The sequence below is a fragment of the Papaver somniferum genome, unplaced genomic scaffold (genome assembly GCF_003573695.1).
Source record: "Papaver somniferum cultivar HN1 unplaced genomic scaffold, ASM357369v1 unplaced-scaffold_24, whole genome shotgun sequence".
NCBI lineage: Eukaryota > Viridiplantae > Streptophyta > Magnoliopsida > Ranunculales > Papaveraceae > Papaver > Papaver somniferum.
The window spans coordinates 225,591-246,665 of NW_020634374.1; the positions used below are offsets into that span (position 1 = coordinate 225,591).

A 21,075-nucleotide genomic window follows, 5' to 3' on the forward strand; every position below is an offset into this window, starting at 1 on the left:
TGAGAATATTGTTGATAATTTTAACAAATTAGCTCATAAAACCATTGTGGATGAATTTTTTGAGGAGTTTGAACATTCAAAAGCACTTTTACTTACTATCTACCTTGAACTGCCTAAAAGTTATTTTATCAACAGTTTTATTGGGGGTTTAAAGGAATATATTGAAAACTCTGTATCTATGTTTCACCCATCTACACTATTGCGTGCTTATTCACTTGCTAAAATGCAAGAACAAACTATCCTTGTTCACCATAAACATCACAAACCCTCAACTAGACCATTCTCAAACACTTTCGCATCTTGCCCATTTACTTCAAATAATTTACCTCCCAAACCCATTTCCACACAACCCTCCACCTAAAAGCCTAACCAACGACCTAAAATTGTGCACTCTCCCACTCCTCCAATTAGGAGACTTATACCTGAACATGCTAGAAAGAAAAGAGAGCAAGGTCTGAATAAACGGGGGATTAGCAGCCACACCCAATAATTCGTTTTGGAAATCTGTATGGACTAACTCCAATATAATTCCGAGAGAATCAACTAGATAGTCAGACTCAATCAATGAAAGACATCCAAGAGTTGTATCCCTTTATCAAATGAATCAGCAAATCAACATGATGGAATCCCGAACTTATTGGTATGAGAATAACTTGGATGGTATCAAAAACCAATGTCCAAGCGTCGTTCAATTTTTTATCCAATAACCAAAGGTCGGATTTACCAATTGATTGAACTCCGCACAACCTGTGATATTTTAATTATATAAAAAATATAACGCTGAAAAGAAATATCACAGATACCAGAAGTTTTGTCAATGAGGAAACCGCAAGTGTAGAAAAACCCCGGGACCTAGTCCAATTTTGAACACTACATTGTATTAAGCCGGTACAGATACTAGCCTACTACAAGTTATCTTCAGACTGGAATGTAGTTGAGCCCTAACCAAGTCTTACACCGATGAAGGTACAGTCGCGTTCCTTACGCCTCTGAATCCCAGCAGGACTCTACGCACTTGATTCCTTTAGATGATCTCACCCACAACTAAGAGTTGCTATGACCCAAAGTCGAAGACTTATAAACAAATATGTCTCCCACAGAAAAGTCTATTCTGATAGATAAATATGTCTCCCACAGAAATACCTATGGATTTTTTGTTCCGTTTTTTGATAAATCAAGGTGAACATGAACCAATTGATAATCCAGTTTTATATTTCCCAAGAACATCCTAGAAATATCAATCACATCACAATAACTTAACTATATGGTAGTAGAAGAAGTTATTGTGGAATCACAAAGAATGAGACGAAGAGCTTTGTGATTACTTTTTATATCTTACTATCGGAGATAAATATCGAGCAGATATTATAGAAGATAGTACTCAATACGATACAACAAGTAAGATCAGAACACGCAACTATAGAGAAAATATTTGGGTCTGGCTTCACGAATCCCAAATGAAGTCTTCAAGTCGTTAACCTATAATGGTTTTGAAAAAACCTAGGTTAAATGAGCATCGACTCTAGTCAGAGTTCTCCCTTATATAATCTTTCAAATCAAGGTTTGCTTTCAATCAAAGCTAAGATAGTTTAGTAACAAAGCATTCAATATTCACCGTTAGATAAAATCCTGATTTAAGATTCAAGCTAAAGCAATATCTCTCTACCGTTAGATGGTCTTAGCTTGTTACGCAAAAATGAAATATACCTTCATTTGGATATGGGTAACTATACCTAGACATGTATATTGAGTTGGCTCAATAACAGTTAACTGAAGTTAGCCATATAAACACTTTTGTCTTAACCACATTCATCTAACACTTCTAGACCAAATATGATGATCAGTCAATCATGAAAGATAACAAAATGAATCTAATTGTCTTATTCATAGAGTTGTTCAATTGTTTATATCTCATAGAAGTATATAAGAACCAATTGAAACAAAATCGGATTGATTTATAATCGTACAAAGTACTTATACCGAGATTAATTCATGAACATTAAGCCGCGATTTGGAAAGATTGCATTCCTTAAATTATTAATGTATTTGTTCATGAGTATGAAAACATACTTAGCCGATTTTAGAATTTTAACCACTAAGTTTGCAAAGTGGTACACAAACTATAATTCCGTACTTTGGTCTTGTCCAGCCGTTTGCAAACGGGTACGCAAACATCCGTCTCGGACCTAACTCAGGTAGAACCATTTGCATACTGGTACGGAAACTTGGTTTCCGTACATTTCAGTTAAAATCGTTCGCATACTGGTATGCAAACAAGGTTTCCGGACCTGAATCATACCACAACAGTTTGCATACTGGTATGCATACTGTGTTGTATCCAGACAAAGGTCAATTCTAAACTCTCATTTCAATCATTGAAACATCCTTAAGCGAAGACAATGGATGTATCACACATACCATTAGCTTATAAGTAATCTTCAAGTGATAGAGTGATCAATGCGAAACTTTCCGAGACGACATCAAATGATTGTCTCATACAAATCATGTAAGATGTTTCAAGACAATTTTCACATGATCATCTTTTGACTCATTATTTAGTTTCCAAAAAATAAACTGTTTTCAAACTAAACTCGTCAAGAACAATGATGAACTTGGTTAAAGCAAAAGATTTCCAACACATATTTCGAGAAAGATATAAGCGAGTTAAACTCAGCTTGAAATATCAAATGTGTATAATGTAAAAGTCTATATAGCTATACTACTTAGTATCATTAGGAGATAGAATATAATAGACTTCTGAGTGATATATAAGTTTTAGTCTCCACATACCTTTTGTTGATGAATTTCCTCCAAGCTCTCCTCAGTACATCTTCGTCTTCAATCGATGAACGCCTTGAAGTCTAAAGCTCAACTACACATTTTATCCTAATCCGAGACATAGCTATAAGTAGACTAGAAATCAAGACTTATAGTTTTTATCACCTAAAATTGACAAACAAGCTTGAGATATCAACGCTAGCGAGTTCGACCGAGCAGTGCTCTAACAAGGTCTATGTTATAATTGTGATGAATATTACGAACCAGGTCATGTTTGTTCTAAACAACAACTGTTTATGGTGGATATAACTTTACAAGAAGATCCTGAAGAGATTCTTGAAGACCATTCTGAGGAGGAGACTGCTTCACCAGTTGACTCTGATATGGAAATATCCCTTCATACTCTCACAGGACATGTCAGTGGGGAAACTATTAAAATCTCAGGAATTCTCAAGAAACATGATATTTCTATTTTGATTAATACAGGCAGTACTCATAGTTTTATTGATTGTGAATTGGCCAAGACTTTGAAATGTGAGGTTGCACCTACTGCTCATTTGCTGGTCACTGTGGCTAATGAAGAGAATAACATTAGTTATTGAGTTTTCTCCTAGCTCGGTTGGACAATGCAAGGTTACAGTTTCTTTGCTCCACTGAGACTACTCCCACTTGGTGGTTGTGGCATGGTGTTTGGTGATTATTGGCTCAAACAACTTGGATATGTTCTTTTTAACTTTTCCAAGCTTAGTATCTCATTCAAGCATAAAGGTAAAAGACCACACTCTTTGGCAGTCAACATAAATCTTCTCTATTACTAATTAATGAGTGTCAATGCAGTTAAGATTTTTTTCACTAAACACTCTCATGGAGTTCTAGCTAATTCATTCTCTGTTTCTGCCAAACCATTTTCTCATCCCATACCACCTCAGATTTCTACTATTTTACAACAATATCAAGATGTGTTTTCTGAGCCCTCTCAATTACCACTACAAAAGAGTTTGGATCATACCATTCCACTTAAACCAAACTCTCAACCCACTTCTATGAGGCCGTACAAATTCCCATTCATTCAGAAATATGTTGTAGAGGACTTGGTCAAGGACATGATAGCTTCTGGAGTTATACAACCAAGTCATGGCCTCTTTGTAGCTCTTATTCTCTTAGTCCAGAAGAAGGACAACACATGGAGACTTTGTGTTGACTACATGAAGTTGAATTATATTAATATCAAAGAAAAATTTCCCATGCCCATCATTGATGAGTTGCTGGATTAACTTCATGGTGCATAGTGGTTTACCAAAATTCATATCAGGTCTTGATAACACCAAATTAGAGTTGCACTGGCAGGTATTTATAAGAAAGCTTTTATAACACATCATAAACCTTATGGATTTAAGGTGATGCCTTTTCGTCTTACTAATGCCCAGCAACATTTCAATCCCTCATGAATGATATCTTTTAAGATCATTTAAGAAAGTTTATTCTAGTCTTCTTTGATGACATCTTGATTTACAGTTCTAGCTTGAACATATTCAGCACCTGCATATCACCTTGGAGATTCTCATGCATCACCAACTTTATGCTAATTAGGTTCTCCAAATGTTACTTTTCTCAACCAGAATTAGAGTTTTTGGGTCATATTATCAATGCAGAATGAGTTAAAACTGATCCTGCAAAGATTGAAAGCACGACTAACATAAAGGAATTAAGAGGATTTTGGGTCTCACTGGGTATTATAGAAAGTTTGTACAAGGTCATGGGATGATCAATAGACCTCTTACTAACCTGCTGAAGAAGAATGCCTATAAATGGCCTCCTGCAGCTACTGAAAATTTTAACAAACTCAAGCTGGCAATGACACAAACTCCAGTTCTAGCTCTCTTTGACTTTACTAAAAAAAATTGTTAGAGGATGATGCTTGTGAAAATGGTACTAGGATGTGCTCATGCAACAAGGAAGACCAATTGCATTTTTCATCCATCCATTAGGACCAATGGCTGTTTCTCTATCTACTTATGAGAAGGAAATGATGGCGATTGCTCAAGCTGTAACTAGGTGAAGATACTACTTAGAAGGAAACCATTTCATTATACAAACTGACCATCAAAGTATCAAGTATATCCTTGAACAAAAAATTATTACTATGTTATAACAAAAATGACTTATCAAGCTCCTTGGATTTGACTATGAAACAAGATATAAGAAAGGATGTGAGAATAAAGTTGTTGATGCATTATCTAGAAGACCATATCTGCAAGCTGCATGTAACTCGATGGTTATAACTTAACCACTTTGGGCTCAAGATATTGCATGTAGCTATATTATTGATATAAAAGCACAACAACTTATTTCTCAATTACTGATCAATCCTTTTATTGTGGAAAAATTCTCTTATCAAGAAGGAGTGCTGAGATCCAAACAAAGAATCTGCATAGGTGCTGATTCAAGCACAAGGCACAACATTCTCTCTTTAGTGCACTCTTTTGTTGTAAGTGGCCACTCTGGTATTCAAGCCACCTACATAAGAGCCAAGACTTATTTATTCTGGAAAAAATGAGAGAATATATCTACTCTTTTGTCTCCAGCGGTGATATTTGTCAGAGTAATAAAGGTGAACATCATCACCCTGCTGGCCTTCTCCAGCCACTTCCCATTCCAGGACAAGCTTGGAAATATATTTCAATGAACTTCATTAAAGGATTGCCACTCAGTGAAAGAAAGAATGTCATCTTAGTGATGGTGGACAGGCTGACTAAGTACAACCACTCCATTCATCTTCTCCATCCATGTGCAACTATTACTGTTGCTAAGGAACTTGTCAATCAGGTAATAAAAATTCATGGACTACCAGCTTCTATTATCTCTGACATATATAAGGTCTTTACTAGCTTATTTTGGCAAGAGTTATTCAAAGCATTGGGCACCAACTTAAATCTCAACACTACTTATCACCCTCAAACTGATGGGAAAATTGAGAGAGTCGGTGCTTACTTGGAGAACTACCTCAGATGCATGTCTATCCACAAACCCAAAAATTGGTGCAAGTGGTTAACCTTAGAGGAGTGATGGTACAACACCAACTTCCATACTAGCCTCAAGATGATCCTTTTCAAGGATTTATATGGCTATGAACCTCCACACCTTGCTTTTCCATCCACAGTAACTACTTATGTTGCAACTATGAAAGAATATCTTCAGAAGAGGGATGCAGTTCTCGGTTTCCTACGCGAAAATTTATACACATCTCAAGAGATAATGAAGATATATGTTTGATGTGGGTAATTTGGTTTATCTGAAGTTACACCCTCACAGACAGTCCCCCATTTCCCTAAGAAATAATTGTTAGAGCATTGCTCGGTCGAACTCGCATGCGTTGCTATCTCAAGCATGTTTGTCGAGTTTAGTTGTCAAAACTATATGTCTTGATTTATAAACTACTTATAGATAAGTCTGGGTTTATGACAGTTTAATGTAGTTGAGCTCCAGACTCCATGGAGATCATCTTACGAAGACGAAGAACTACTCAAGGAACCAGTGGAACTTCATCCGACTAAAAGGTATGTGGAGACTTGAACTTATCTATCACTTAAAAGTATATCTATCTCCTACTATTGAGACAAATTCGTATAAGTATGATAGTTTTCATACATACACATTTGCTATTTCGAGCCGAGTTTACTCGCCTATCTTTTTCTCGAAATATGTGTTGGTAAGCTTTCACTTTAACCACTTTTCATCTTAACCTGTGATGAAAGTCATGATGACGTTTCAATCTTGAAAATGGCTTTGATGACGATAGTTGTGAATAACGACTGTTATAACATTATAGAAGAATGTTTCAATATTTGAAATGTAGAGTTGAGATTACGTAACCAACTATGGATATACGCATATATAGTGTGTTCGCACATTAGTGTATAAAACCATGTGCCGGAAACCAAGTGAGTGCATATGTGTGCATACGGTATTGGTGAAGAAGACAGGTTGGGTACGCGTACCAGCGGAAGTTTTCGAACCGAAAATTTCTGCTGAGTTTGTAAGTTTGCAAACTGTTCAACCAGTCACCTTAGGTACACATACCCGTACGCGTAGCCACGGAAGTTTTCGATCAAAAATTTCTGCTGACACATACCCGTACACGTACCCAAGCTGGTTATATTTCTCAAATCGGAAGATCATGAACTTAAACAATAAATCAATAAGGAATACAATCTTTGCAAACCGTGGTTATATTGTTCATGAATTGATTCAAGAGAATCAAACTGATTTTGTTTCAATTGTGTCTATTCATAAAGACCTAAGCAATTGAACAACTCTTCAACTCGTTCTTATGAGTCATTTGAACTAGTTATGTGAAGAAGATGAATACGGTTAATATGAAAGTACTCATATGGCTAACCATTGGTTAACTATTTGTGAACCAACTAAGTGTACATGTTTAGGTACGGTTACTCAAACCTAAATGAAATACATTTCATTTGTGTGTGACAAGCTAAGTTTCGATCTAATGGTTGAAAGATATTATCTTGGTTAAATCAGGTTTTTCATCTAGTGGTGAATATTGAATGCTTTATTACCAAGGTAACTTGGATTGCAAACCCTGATTTGAAAACTATATAAAGGAGACATATAGCAACTGGAAAAACTAATCCCGACACCTTCTGTGTGATACTAGTTGGTTTTTCTAGAGACGATTCTCCTTTAACCTTAGGTTTCTTCTCGAAACCCTGTAGGTTAACGACTGAAAGACTTCATTGGGATTGTGAAGCCAGAAGAAACTGCTTCTCTTGTAGTTGAGCGATCTGATCTTACCATTTTCTATCGTACGAGTTCAATTGAATAATTGACTTGAGATTATATCTCCGATAGGGCAAGATAAAAATAAATCACAAACATCTTCATCTCATGTTTGTGATTCCTTTTATCTAGTTTCGCTACCATACGATTTCGATTATTGTGAGGTGATTGATAATTCTTGGTTGTTCTTCGAGAATATAGTCCGGTTATCAATTGGTTTCTGTTCACCTTGATTTATCAAAAGAAGAAACAGAACTCTTAGGTTTATCTGTGGGAGACAGATTTATCTATCATCATAGACTTTTCTGTGTGATACAGATTTTTTTATTAAATTCTTCGACTTTGGCTCGTAGCAACTCTTGGTTGTGGGTGAGATCAGCTAAGGGAATCAAGTGTATAGCATCCTGCTGGGATCAAAGACGTAAGGAGCGCAACTGTACCTTGAATCAGTGTGATATTGATTAGGGTTCAACTATATTCCAGGATGAAGTTAGTTTGTAGTAGGCTAGTGTCTGTAGCGGGTTAATACAGTGTGGTGTTCAATCTGGACTAGGTCCCGGGGTTTTTCTGCATCCACGATTTCCTCGTTAATAAAATTTCTGGTGTCTGTGTTATTTCTATTCCGCATTATAATTTGTTATATAATTGAAATATCACAGGTTATGCGTTAAGATCAATCAATTAGAATATCCAACCTTTGGTTGTTGATTTAAATTGATTCACACTTGGATATTGGTCTTTGGTACCATCCAAGTTTATCTCTCTAGTATTTGATAAAGACTCACATATTTCGATTTGCTTGAGTATAGATCAAATCGAGAAATTGATATATTAACTCTTTGATATACTTTTATCTAGATTGAGTCTGACTGTCTAGTTGATTCTCTAGAAAGTATATTGGAGTTAGTCCATACAGATTGTTAATCGAAATATTGGGTGAGGTTGTTAGACCCCCGCTTTTTCAATAGTGTCAAGCTCTCTGCAAAATACTATGGGCCTTTTCCAATTCTTCAAAAGATAGGTGTCGTTGCTGAAATGCTGCAATTACCAATCGGCTTCAGAATCCACCCTGCCTTCCATATCTCTCAACTGAAAATGAAGATTGGTACCAGTCACACACCATCTCCAATTCTACCTGTTGTAGATTATGAAGGTGGAATTATTCTACATCTAGTTTTCATTCTCGTCTCACGAACTATCTCCATGAAAGACCGCCAGGTTAATCAGCTGTTTATCCAATGAACTAATGTTTCCCCAGAAAATGTGACTTGGGAAGACTCTGCAAATGTTCATGTCCGTTTTCCAGATTTTCATCCTTGAGGACAAGGATTTTGCAGAAGGGTGGCATTGTCATATGTCTACCTACTATTAGTAAAAACTACGTGGGTGCCCTTATGCATGGGTAGTAGTAAATGGGCTAAGACGTTACCAATCATTAGGGATGATTAGTTATGTTAGGGTACACCGGTTAGATGTCGCCAGGTGTACTGTCTAGATTCGCTAGTCTCTCGAGATAGGGTGTGTTGCATTTATAATGTAAGAGAGGCGGTTGTTGTTCTTTATCAATTAATCAATTTATTTGAAGTGTTATCATTGTTCTTCACGGATTCTCTGAACTAGCACGCTCTTACCCTTGTGGTTTGAGAATAAACCTATCAATCTGTTGTTTGATTGTTGTGGTAAAACAAAACTTGCTTAACAATTTCTAGAAGCATAATGTACTCTCTGGTGATAGAGTTACAAATATAAGTTTTTTCCCATTGGACATAATCTTTGAGAAATATAACATAATCTTCGAGAAAGACAGATGAAACCATTGGACAAACCAAGAATTCTAGTTTTCCCACCAAGCAGAAGGTTAAAATTAAGCCTTTTAGTTCTCTCGATAGATTCATGATTCTCATTATATTCAAAATACTGACAATTCTCAATCCCCATCCCAGCACCTATAAAAGTTAAAGCAATGAAACCCAACTTCCCAAAATCAGAAGCAGGATAATTAAGATTATGTAAGTGCATCTTTGAGAATAATGGATAGCGAACAAGACTTTTCTAGGTCCTGCATACCATTTGCATTCTGGAACCGTTTTAGTCAATAATCGACTGACAATGCCTAATGTAACTTCTGATGATAGATAATTGAAATACTAGAAGATGATGGTTTAGAGAAGTTCTGGGGTTTAAGTGATTTTTGGCTGAAGAAAGAGTAAAAATGAAATGAATCGCTCTGTGAGAAAAGAACTGATATATATAGTGGGTTCCAAAATTTTATCCCCGACTATTTAAGCATTCATTGTTTCGAAAAAACTTAAGGCCAAAAAATATGAGAAATTGTGACGGCGGAAAAACTCTAAATTTGGTTCTTGCTGTTGGAGTACAAAAATGGCCAATGCAATTGCTAAATGAAGAAAATTTCCAAAAACTGTTCTTATTTTATGTCATTTATTGTTTCTTTCTCAATGAATGTGTGTTACATTTCCTGATCAGTGCCCTTAACATTCTTGGACAGACTAAGAAATGGATGAAATTTGTACAGTGATCATCCCTTCAGCCTAAGTTAGTTTTGTATCTACCACTCATGCTTATTTTTACACTTGGATTTTGTGGCAACAATAAAATTTTCAAAGGAAACAACAAAAAAAAAAAAAGAATTTTCATCCATACATCATCAGGTCCCCGATTTTTATGTATATGATGTTCCAACAGTCCAATTATCACTGACGAGGATAAGATGATCGCCATCTCGAATCAGTCATATATCAACAATTTCATCTTTACTTTTGGTTAAAACTCTAGTAGCTGAAAATCCGAATTTCGCAGCACCAATGCCAAATATCTCTTCCAGAGACTTGGGTAATAGAACAAGTTTTCCTTTGGTTTCGCCCACCTCTGGGCAACTGATAGTTACTCCAGCAGGATAAAGCTCAGGTAAATTATGCGCAGGCGTCCCGGGCTCATATTCACTGCTTGAACTTCTCTCACCTGCGTGCACGACGGACACGTGTAGTAGTAAATGGGCTAAGACGTTATCAATCATTAGGGATGATTAGTTATGTTAGGGTACACCGGTTAGATGTCGCCAGATGTACTGTCTAGATTCGCTAGTCTCTCGAGATAGGGTTTGTTGCATTTATAATGTAAGGGAGGCGGTTGTTGTTCTTTATCAATTAATCAATTTATTTGAAGTGTTATCATTGTTCTTCACTGGTTCTCTGAACTAGCAGGCTCTTACCCTTGTGGTTTGAGAATAAACCTATCAATTTTTTGTTTGATTGTTGTGGTAACAAAAAACTACGTGGGTGCCCATATGCATGGGTAGTAGTAAATGGGCTAAGACGTTGTCAATCATTAGGGATGATTAGTTATGTTAGGGTACACCGGTTAGATGTCGCCAGGTGTACAGTCTAGATTCGCTAGTCTCTCGAGATAGGGTTTGTTGCATTTATAATGTAAGAGAGGTGGTTGTTGTTCTTTATCAATTAATCAATTTATTTGAAGTGTTATCATTGTTCTTCACTGGTTCTCTGAACTAGCAGGCTCTTACCCTTGTGGTTTGAGAATAAACTTATCAATCTGTTGTTTGATTTTTGTGGTAACACAAAACTTGCTTAACAATTTCTAGAAGCATAATGTACTCTCTGGTGATAGAGTTACAAATATAAGTTTTTTCCTCTCGCAATCTTCGAGAAAGACAGATGAAACCATTGGACAAGCCAAGAATTCTAGTTTTCCCACCAAGCAAAAGGTTAAAATTAAGCCTTTTAATTATCTCGATAGATTCATGATTCTCATTATATTCAAAATACTGACAATTCTTAATCCCCATCCCACCACCTATAAAAGTTAAAGCAATGAAACATGATAGTTAAGATTATGTAAGTGCATCTTTGAGAATAATGGATAGCGAACAAGACTTTTCTAGGTCCTGCATACCGATTTGCATTCTGGAACCATTTTAGTCGATAATCGACTGACAATGCCTAATGTAACATCTGATGATAGATTATTGAAATACTAGAAGATGATGGTTTAGAGAAGTTCTAGGGTTTAAGTGATTTTTGTCTAAAGAAAGAGTAAAGATGAAATGAATCGCTCTGTGAGAAAAGAACTGATATATATAGTGGGTTCCAAAATTTTATCCCCGACTATTTAAGCATTCATTGTTTCGGAAAAACTTAAGTCCAAAAAACATGAGAAATTGTGTCGGCGGAAAAACTCTAAATTTGATTCTTGCTGGTGGAGTACAAAAATGGCCAATGCAATTGCTAAATGAAGAAATTTTCCAAAATTATTTTTATTTTATGTCATTTATTGTTTCTTTCTCAATGAATGTGCATTACATTTCCTGATCAGTGCCCTTAACATTCTTGGACAAACTCAGAAATGAATGAAATTTGTACAGTGATCATCCCTTCAGCCTAAGTTAGTTTTGTAGTAACCACTCAGGCTTATTTTTTCACTTGGATTTTATGGAAACAACAAAATTTTCAAAAGAAACAACAACAAAAAAAAAAGAATTTTCATCCATACATCATCAGGTCCCCGATTTTTTATGTATCTGATGTTCCAATAGTCCAATTATCACTGACGAGGATGAGATGATCGCCATCTCGAATCAGTCCTATATCATCAATTTCAGCTTTACTTTTGGTTAAAACTCTAGTAGCTGAAAATCCGAATTTCGCAGCACCGATGCCAAATAGCTCTTCCATAGACTTGGGAAATAAGACAAGTTTTCCTTTGGTTACGCCCACCTCTGGGCAACTGATAGTTATTCTAGCAGGATAAAGCTCAGGCAAATTATGCGCAGGCGTCCCGGGCTCATATTCACTGCTTGAATTTCTCTCACCTGCGTGCGCGACGGACATGGGTAGTAGTAAATGGGCTAAGACGTTATCAATCATTAGGGATGATTAGTTATGTTAGGGTACACCGGTTAGATGTCGCCAGGTGTACTGTTTAGATTCGCTGGTCTCTCGAGATAGGTTTTGTTGCATTTATAATGTAAGAGAGGCGGTTGTTGTTTTTTTATCAATTAATCAATTTATTTGAAGTGTTATTATTGTTCTTCACTGGTTCTCTGAACTAGCAGGCTCTTACCCTTGTGGTTTGAGAATAAACCTATCAATATGTTGTTTGATTGTTGTGGTAACACAAAATTACGTGGGTGCCCTTATGCATGGGTAGTAGTAAATGGGCTAAAATGTTATTAATCATTAGGGATGATTAGTTATGTTAGGGTACACCGGTTAGATGTCGCCAGGTGTACTGTCTAGATTCGCTAGTCTCTCGAAATAGGGTTTGTTGCATTTATAATGTAAGAGAGCGGTTGTTGTTCTTTATCAATTAAAAACTTTATTTGAAGTGTTATCATTGTTCTTCACTGGTTCTCTGAACTAGCAGGCTCTTACCCTTGTGGTTTGAGAATAAACCTATCAGTCTGTTGTTTGATTGTTGTGGTAACACAAAACTTTCTTAACAATTTCTAGAAGCATAATGTACTCTCTGGTGATAGAGTTACAAATATAAGTTTTTTCCTCTCGCAATCTTCGAGAAAGACAGATGAAACCATTGGACAAGCCAAGAATTCTAGTTTTCCCACCAAGCAGAAGGTTAAAATTAAGTCTTTTAATTCTCTCGATAGATTCATGATTCTCATTATATTCAAAATACTGACAATTCTCAATCCCCATCCCACCACCTATAGAAGTTAAAGCAATGAAACAAGATAATTAAGATTATGTAAGTGCATCTTTGAGAATAATGGATAGCGAACAAGACTTTTCTAGGTCCTGCATACCGATTTGCATTCTGGAACCATTTTAGTCGATAATCGACTGACAATGCCTAATGTAACATCTGATGATAGATAATTGAAATACTAGAAGATGATGGTTTAGAGAAGTTCTAGGGTTTAAGTGATTTTTGGCTGAAGAAAGAGTAAGGATGAAATGAATCGCTCTGTGAGAAAAGAACTGATATATATAGTGGGTTCCAATATTTTATCCCCGACTATTTAAGCATTCATTGTTCGGAAAAACTTAAGACCAAAAGACATGAGAAATTGTGTTGGCGGAAAAACTCTAAATTTGATTCTTGCTGTTGGAGTACAAAAATGGCCAATGCAATTGCTAAATGAAGAAAATTTCCAAAAATTATTCTTATTTTATGTCATTTATTGTTTCTTTCTCAATGAATGTGTGTTACATTTCCAGATCAGTGCCCTTAACATTCTTGGACAGACTCAGAAATGGATGAAATTTGTACAGTGATCATCCCTTCAGCCTAAGTTAGTTTTGTAGCTACCACTCAAGCTTATTTTTACACTTGGATTTTGTGGCAACAACAAAATTTTCAAAAGAAACAACAAAAGAAAAGAATTTTCATCCATACATCATCAGGTCCCCGATTTTTTATGTATCTGATGTTCCAACAGTCCAATTATCACTGACGAGGATGAGATGATCGCCATCTCGAATCAGTCCTATATCATCAATTTCAGCTTTACTTTTGGTTAAAACTCTAGTAGCTGAAAATCCGAATTTCGCAGCACCGATGCCAAATAGCTCTTCCAGAGACTTGGGCAATAGAACAAGTTTTCCTTTGGTTTCGCCCACCTCTGGGCAACTGATAGTTACTCTAGCAGGATAAAGCTCAGGTAAATTATGCGCAGGCGTCCCAGGCTCATATTCACTGCTTGAATTTCTATCACCTGCGTGCGCGACGGACATGATCCCAAATAGTGAATTATGAAAATTGCTCGTTCTTCTGCGTTGACGGTTTCCTCTCCATAGAACTTCCATGGATGGAGTTCGTCCCGCTTCATTTGGTATTGGATGAATGATTGTGGGTTCACTCCTATACCTTGTAATGAAATTATTATTATTGTTACTGCTATCAGTTACGGGATCAACTGAAACTGCACGTTGGATTTTAGGTTCTGGCTTGGATGCAAACAGCAACTTAATCTCTTCGTGAGCTTGTTGATCAGCTAAATTTCTGGGGGTCCATCCATCGCCAGCAGGTTTATCAATATCACATCCTTGTTCTAGCAAAAACTTAACTATCTCAACATTTCCGTCGCAAACAGCAACATGAAGTGCTGTTGTCCCATTGCTCTTTGGGAGTGTCACGTCTCCTCCGTGTTCTACAATTTTCTTAAGCAAATCTAGACTGTTTTGTTCGACAGCAGTGCATGCAAATTGTCCAATGTCTCCTGAGAACAGGTTTCCACCATTGTCTATTAACAACTTAACCACTGAATCATGTTGCCCGACTAATGCTTCCCAAAGAGGAACATTTCCTTCTGAGTCTGAACAGGCAAAAAAGCAAATCATTAATCAAAATATCTCACGTCTGTATTGCATCTGAGACTAATAACATTATAGCAACATGGTTAGATGTCGGCTTAACCCTCAGTTGAAGTTAAGATTTTTCTAATCCTAAAATTACTATCAAAGCCAGCTCCGTAGTTAATCAATTACTACGTTTACTGTCAATCGTCAAGATAACAAGATGATAAGAATACAGTAAAAGTAAATAAATGCGAAAGAGAAATTAAAAAAAAATGTATTCGAATAATGTAAACTTGTAAACTGGAAGTTATTGTCGAACTAGTCGGGGTGATTTGTTAATTTTTGTTCATTTATAACAGGGATGTGGATCTTTGAGAAATATAAATTATGGTTGGAAATGAGTGCTGTCAGCAAAACTGAATGAGTAACACATATTACAAAACAACGAATCTGTAGGATGACATTAAGGTTATTCTAAAGCATGGGTTTTTGCTTTTATTTATGAATTGATAGCAAGAACTGCTACGACTATAAATCAAATAACAGGGATGTGGATATTTTGAGATATATAAAATCGAACAAATAAATATTATAGTTGGAAAAGAGTGCAATCAGCAAAACTGAATGAGTAACACATATACAATACAGAGAATCTGTAGGATAAATTCTGATTATTCTAAAGCATCGGTTTTGGCTTTTTATTTATAAACTGGATAGCAACAAAATGCTACAACTGTGCAATTCCAAGGAAAAGTCAGAACTGCAATTATTAACCTATAATCTAAAGCAAATTAATACATGTTGACTTATTTCCTATTATTATCATCTCGTCTCAACAACTCCTAGCAGATGGCTTCTTGTTTGCAGGAAATGAATTCATAAAACAAATGAAATATTATGCTAAGGACATTTGTCACATTTCTACTCTAAGGTCACTTGTGAAAGGTTATGTAGAACAGCAATAAACACCCTTTCAATCAAAGAGTCTAAGAGGATGTATAGAAAATTGAAGACGGCAAAAAATAGGAAGTGCAAAAGTAGAATGGAAGAGGCACGAGGATCATGAAAAATGCATTGTGCACTGGAAATTTTATAAACTATTACAATCAAAAACTAAGGATACACGAGGCTATTGAATAAGCAAACAGAAAGAACTAAGATTCACAATAATATAAAATCAAATATTGTTAAAACAACTCGAATCAGCATATAAGTTTGTTGGTTATCTAAGCTTAAACGTACCTCTGCTATTTGGATCTGCTCCGTAATCTAGTAAAAGAACAACACAATTTTCACTTCCTTTAGCTGCCGCTATATGCTGGAGATAAAAAAAAATAACATAAACATCAAATATCCTTTATAAGAAACAAAACATAAATTACTGAAAGGAGATTTACAAACCAGAGCTGTGCGGCCACTGTTATCAGATTCATTTGGATCATCCCCTTTTCTTAGTAATTGATGCAACAGAAGATCATCTCCTCTAAGGGTTGCAAAACACAGAGATAGCGGAAGGTCCAGTTTACCATGAGCTAGCATGTTCTCTGTCTCCGTCAAAACTCCTTGCATTACTGGGTCATTCATCTCTTTTAAGTGCTGTTTTTATTGTGTAAAGAAAAGTAAACAAAATACTGTATCAGATTGTGAGATTTATTCTGGTAACAGTTTGAAACATGTTTGAGGGACCCTGTAACCTCGGCCTCCAATCCGAGCAAAGAGGTAGAAATATACGCCTCAATGTAATATGAATTTGCTAAGATGTAGCTAACTTCAAATACGTAACCACGACTTTCTGACTCGATACTTTTATTATGAACATGAACCATTATGGGGGTTGCTGACCTGTAGGAGATTGTTCATGATTATGGTCCCATCACCAACATTCGCCTGGACAATGTTTAGGAATGCAGTACGGTTTAAACGCAGCAACTGACTCAATCTTTTAGTGCGCACTTGGAAGAGCTGTGGCTTGTAACAAAGTACACCAATCTCACCACAAATGTCCCCAGTCTTTAGCTCTCCTACAACCTAAAGACCAAATGAGTGACGATTAATCTTCAATATGAGACACGTGCAATAAAAAAGCAGCCCCACAATGATATTTTCAGTGAAAACAAGGAACTTATGAACAGAGGATTATGGTTATAGACTTGCCTGTTCTATTCCATTCTTGTGTACAACTAGTTCCTGAAAGTAAGAGCAAACATTGGACATATTAGCTGGAAGACTCAACACAATCCCTGGCTCTAGAATGATAACGAAACTGATGGTACTCGATAAAAACGGATCCGACGTTAAAGATTAAACAAACAATTTTATAAGTAAATACAAAGTGAACTCCGTAAAAATGAGTTCAGTGGTTACCACGGCGCCTGTAACTAGTATGTAGAAGTCTGTGGGTGCTTCATTCTGCAATATAACATCTTCTTTTGGAGGGAAATACTCGGCTTTCATTTCTGAGACCTTCAAAACGATAGAGTATTAGATGATGAGGTAAACAAAATTACTCAAGAAGCGGAATAGAACATTCACAGAGTTCTTGGTCACTTACTAACTGGAAAAGAAGATCATTTGATACCCCGCGGAACAAGTACGCCTTATCAACGAGATTATAAAAGAGGAAATGTGAAATGCTTGAACGGATGGCTTTAGGGAGGGCTTCAAGAGTCTCTTGCTGCTGCAACCCTTCTGAGTCAGTTCTGAACTTCAAACACAGATGGGAAAGCATCTGATCTTGTAAACGTTCTGGGAGATGGTTCCTATTTGCAAAACTGGAAGCGGCTTGAATTGCATCCCTCTACAAATTCCAAAATGAAGAAAACAACATCACACAGCAGAATAAGGAACCAGTTAACACTCCATACGTGGATCATGGATTCATAGTTCTCAATTGCACAAAATAAAAATACACAAACTGTACAAAATATATCGATTCTACAATGTAACAAACAAAGGAGAAAATTTCACTTACAAATTTTCTAGTACGACTAGTCCCATGGACCACCAAATTGGTCATATTTCCGATCAGATATGATGTCAATCCGAGGTTGAAAAGCATGTAGAATATGTCAAAGACCATCTCCACCGTAGTCACAGGATGCAAATCACCATACCCGACAGTTGTAAGAGTGGTAATAGACCAATAAATCGATGTAACATACTGAATTCCCAGACTTTGCTCATGAAAGTTACCAAAAGATGCACCAAGCCACGTTCTTTCGGGGTGTTTGTGACGTGCAGCGATAGTATAATAGAAACACGCAGCACAGTGAACGGCAAATATAGTAACCTAGAAAAGTTACCAGCCCAAGTAAGATAGCAATTAACAGTAGGAAAAATAGAAAAGCCTCCATTTTATCTCATCAAAGTATTTGATATTTCGGTAAGACACTCACGCAGACAAGCTTTGCACACCTCAGCCAAAAGTAGTTAAAGTTCCTATCTTTCTCCAATCTGTTACAGCAAAGAACAACACCGAATGATTGACGTCCAAAATTTGTCTTCCCAAAAACAATAATTGCATTCATTTATGTTTTTCAGATATCTTCGACACCGATTACTTACCTAGCAAACATAGAACTAACTCTACGGAGACGCCAGAGCCGAAGCATAGTAATGAAACCATACTGGGAACCAACCACTTTCCGAGCAAGTTCCGATGGGATTGTAGCTATAACATCAAGTATCAACCAAGTTTTTGCATATCTTATAGCAATATCCCTACGGTTATCAACGAACAGGTACGTATTCCGGTCAAGGAAGGCAACAAAGAAAGTGAGAACAATATCAATTGCAAAGAATGCATTGACGATATTATCTGTAATGGCTAGTCCTCCTTCTGGTTTTATCATAAACCCAAATTCAAATGGAGATACCCAAGCTGTGTATGCAACCAGAAGAACCAGAAAATTTTGCCAATATCTGCAAAGAACAACATTTGCATTAGATATAACCCCTCAAATAGCTAGAAAACACACATTTTAGCAAAATATTTAGCTGAAAATTGATACTAGTCCTAAAATCAAATGAAAAACAGAAACCCAGAAATCAATTCTTAAAAAATATATAAAAAATGAAACCTTTTGGAAAAAAGAATAAAGGGTTCCAAAAGAACTCCAAAAAAACAAAAAATGCTGTTTTGATTTTCATGCATTGTTAATCTCGTCAAAAATCAAAATTTTCTGCATTATCAATTTTCAAAATGAAAACAGAGAGATATAAGGAAAAAATTCATAAAAATCAATAAAATTAATAAGTTTCCACTCAAAAAATCATAAAAAAGCTTGAACCCTTGGAGACAATAAAATCCTGATGAAAATGAAAAATCAAAATCATTGTGGGCTTTTTTTTCTTCAATGAAAATGAAAAAAATCCTAATGAAAATGAAAAATCAAAATCATTGTGAGAAGAAGGCACCCCCACCTGTAATTAGGATCATAAGGAGAAATAATGAATCTACGAAGTTTGAGTCTGCGATTACTCCTAGCACCAAGAGGAGGTAATATTCCAGAAGAAAGACTGTAATGGCTTCCATCCATTGACATCTGTTCTGCTATTTCTTCCCCACACATTTTTACCCTAAACACACCACCGCCACTTCGTTTCTCCATTGTTTCTTCTGCTTTGGTTTTCTCCTCCCTCGGTTTCTGAAGTTCTTTGCTTTTATAAGCTTCCCATTCCACCTGCTATTTCTTGTTTTTTAATCCCTCGACACCTCCTTCTTCCTCCCTCTCCCTTGGAAAAGTTATTGCTTTTCACTGTTTCCTATTGACCCTACCTGGTTATTATTATCGACCTAAAAAATAAAAATGGAAAAATGATAATTACCGTCTATCCGGAAGATTTTTTTTTTTTTTGATGAATATCTGGAAGATTCAAAACACACCCTCCAAATGACGACTACCGGGGATTCCTCGCGAGAACTCTACAGGTAGAGTGAAAAAGTCGGTTGGATTTGGTAATGTTTTTAGTTTTTTTCAAAAACAATCTCAAAATTTATGTATGTCAATAATTTCTAAAATTAGTGTTTGGTAAAAAAAATTAAAATGATTTTTATCAAAAACACTTGTCAAACACTTGTCAAATTCCTTAACTTTTTTTTAAATTTCAAAAGTATAAGTTGTGGTCCCACCCAAATTTAATACTTGGTTTATCATTTTTATCCCTAGTTTATTTTGTAAATGACAATATTTGCCCTTAAATTTATATATAATCAGTTTTTTATTTCTTGTGTTTTATTCTTTAAAAATTATTGTTTATTATTTTCAAATTATTTTATATACCAATTCCTTTAATTTGTCACTATTAAAAATAAAAATAAAACTTAATTAATTTAACTTTGATTTTTTGTTTGAAAATTATATATCTTAAAAAGTGGTTAAGTAAACTATTTTTTTTAACAATCATAATAACAGTGACCATTAGTAAATTTAATATTTTTTATATTTATAATTTAATAATAAAAAATGAATTATTTTTAAGCTAATAAAATTAAGTAAAACGATTTTCAGACATAAGCCTGTTTTTGTCATTTGCTACAACAACAATGGTTGAATTTGGTATTTTACCAAACACAGTTTGAGAGCTTTTTTAATCAGCTTTAACTTTAATTAATTTTTTACCAAACGTCTAACTGCTTTTTGCTCACACCACAGCACAGCACAACAACGCACAACAGAAAAATGCTTTTACAAAAACCGCGACAATACCAAACTAAGCCTAAGGATGGGTTTGGTAATGATGTTATTTCTTCAAAAGCACTTTCAAAACCTATATATGTCAATAATTTTTGAAACTGGTGTTTTGTCAAAAAAAAATCAAAGTGCTTTTTACCCAAAGCACTTCCCAAATTTCTCAATTTTTGAAAGCTGAGGAGGAGGAGCTTTTAAAAGCTACAAAAGCATAAGCTTTGGTCTCACCAAAATTTAATGCTTGATTTATCCTTTTTATCCCTATTTTAATTTGTAAATGACACAAATTACCCTTAAATATATATACAATCAATTTTTTATTTTTATATTTTATTATTTAAATATTATTGCATTTTATTTCCAAACTATTTTATGATACCATTTCATTTGTCAAAAATAAAAATAAAAACAAATATTAAATAATTACTTAATTTTAGTTTGATTTTTTGTTTGAAAATTATATATATATATATATATATATATATATATATATATATATATATATATATATATAT

The 21,075-nt window shown here is 35.4% G+C and overlaps 1 protein-coding gene across 1 annotated transcript; it reads right to left on the minus strand.

Moving 5' to 3' along the window:
- Window positions 1-13,720: 13,720 nt before the first annotated feature.
- Window positions 13,721-19,822, minus strand: LOC113341040 (potassium channel AKT1-like). Its single transcript, XM_026586077.1, has 11 exons — window positions 19,293-19,822; window positions 18,435-18,791; window positions 18,266-18,323; window positions 17,842-18,159; window positions 17,422-17,667; window positions 17,235-17,333; window positions 17,025-17,057; window positions 16,713-16,898; window positions 16,272-16,466; window positions 16,113-16,188; window positions 13,721-14,887 (listed from the first exon to the last, which is right to left on the minus strand). The coding sequence occupies exons 1-11, from the start codon at window positions 19,478-19,480 to the stop codon at window positions 13,989-13,991; spliced, it is 2,655 nt and encodes an 884-aa protein (XP_026441862.1). The 5' UTR covers window positions 19,481-19,822; the 3' UTR covers window positions 13,721-13,988.
- Window positions 19,823-21,075: the final 1,253 nt, after the last annotated feature.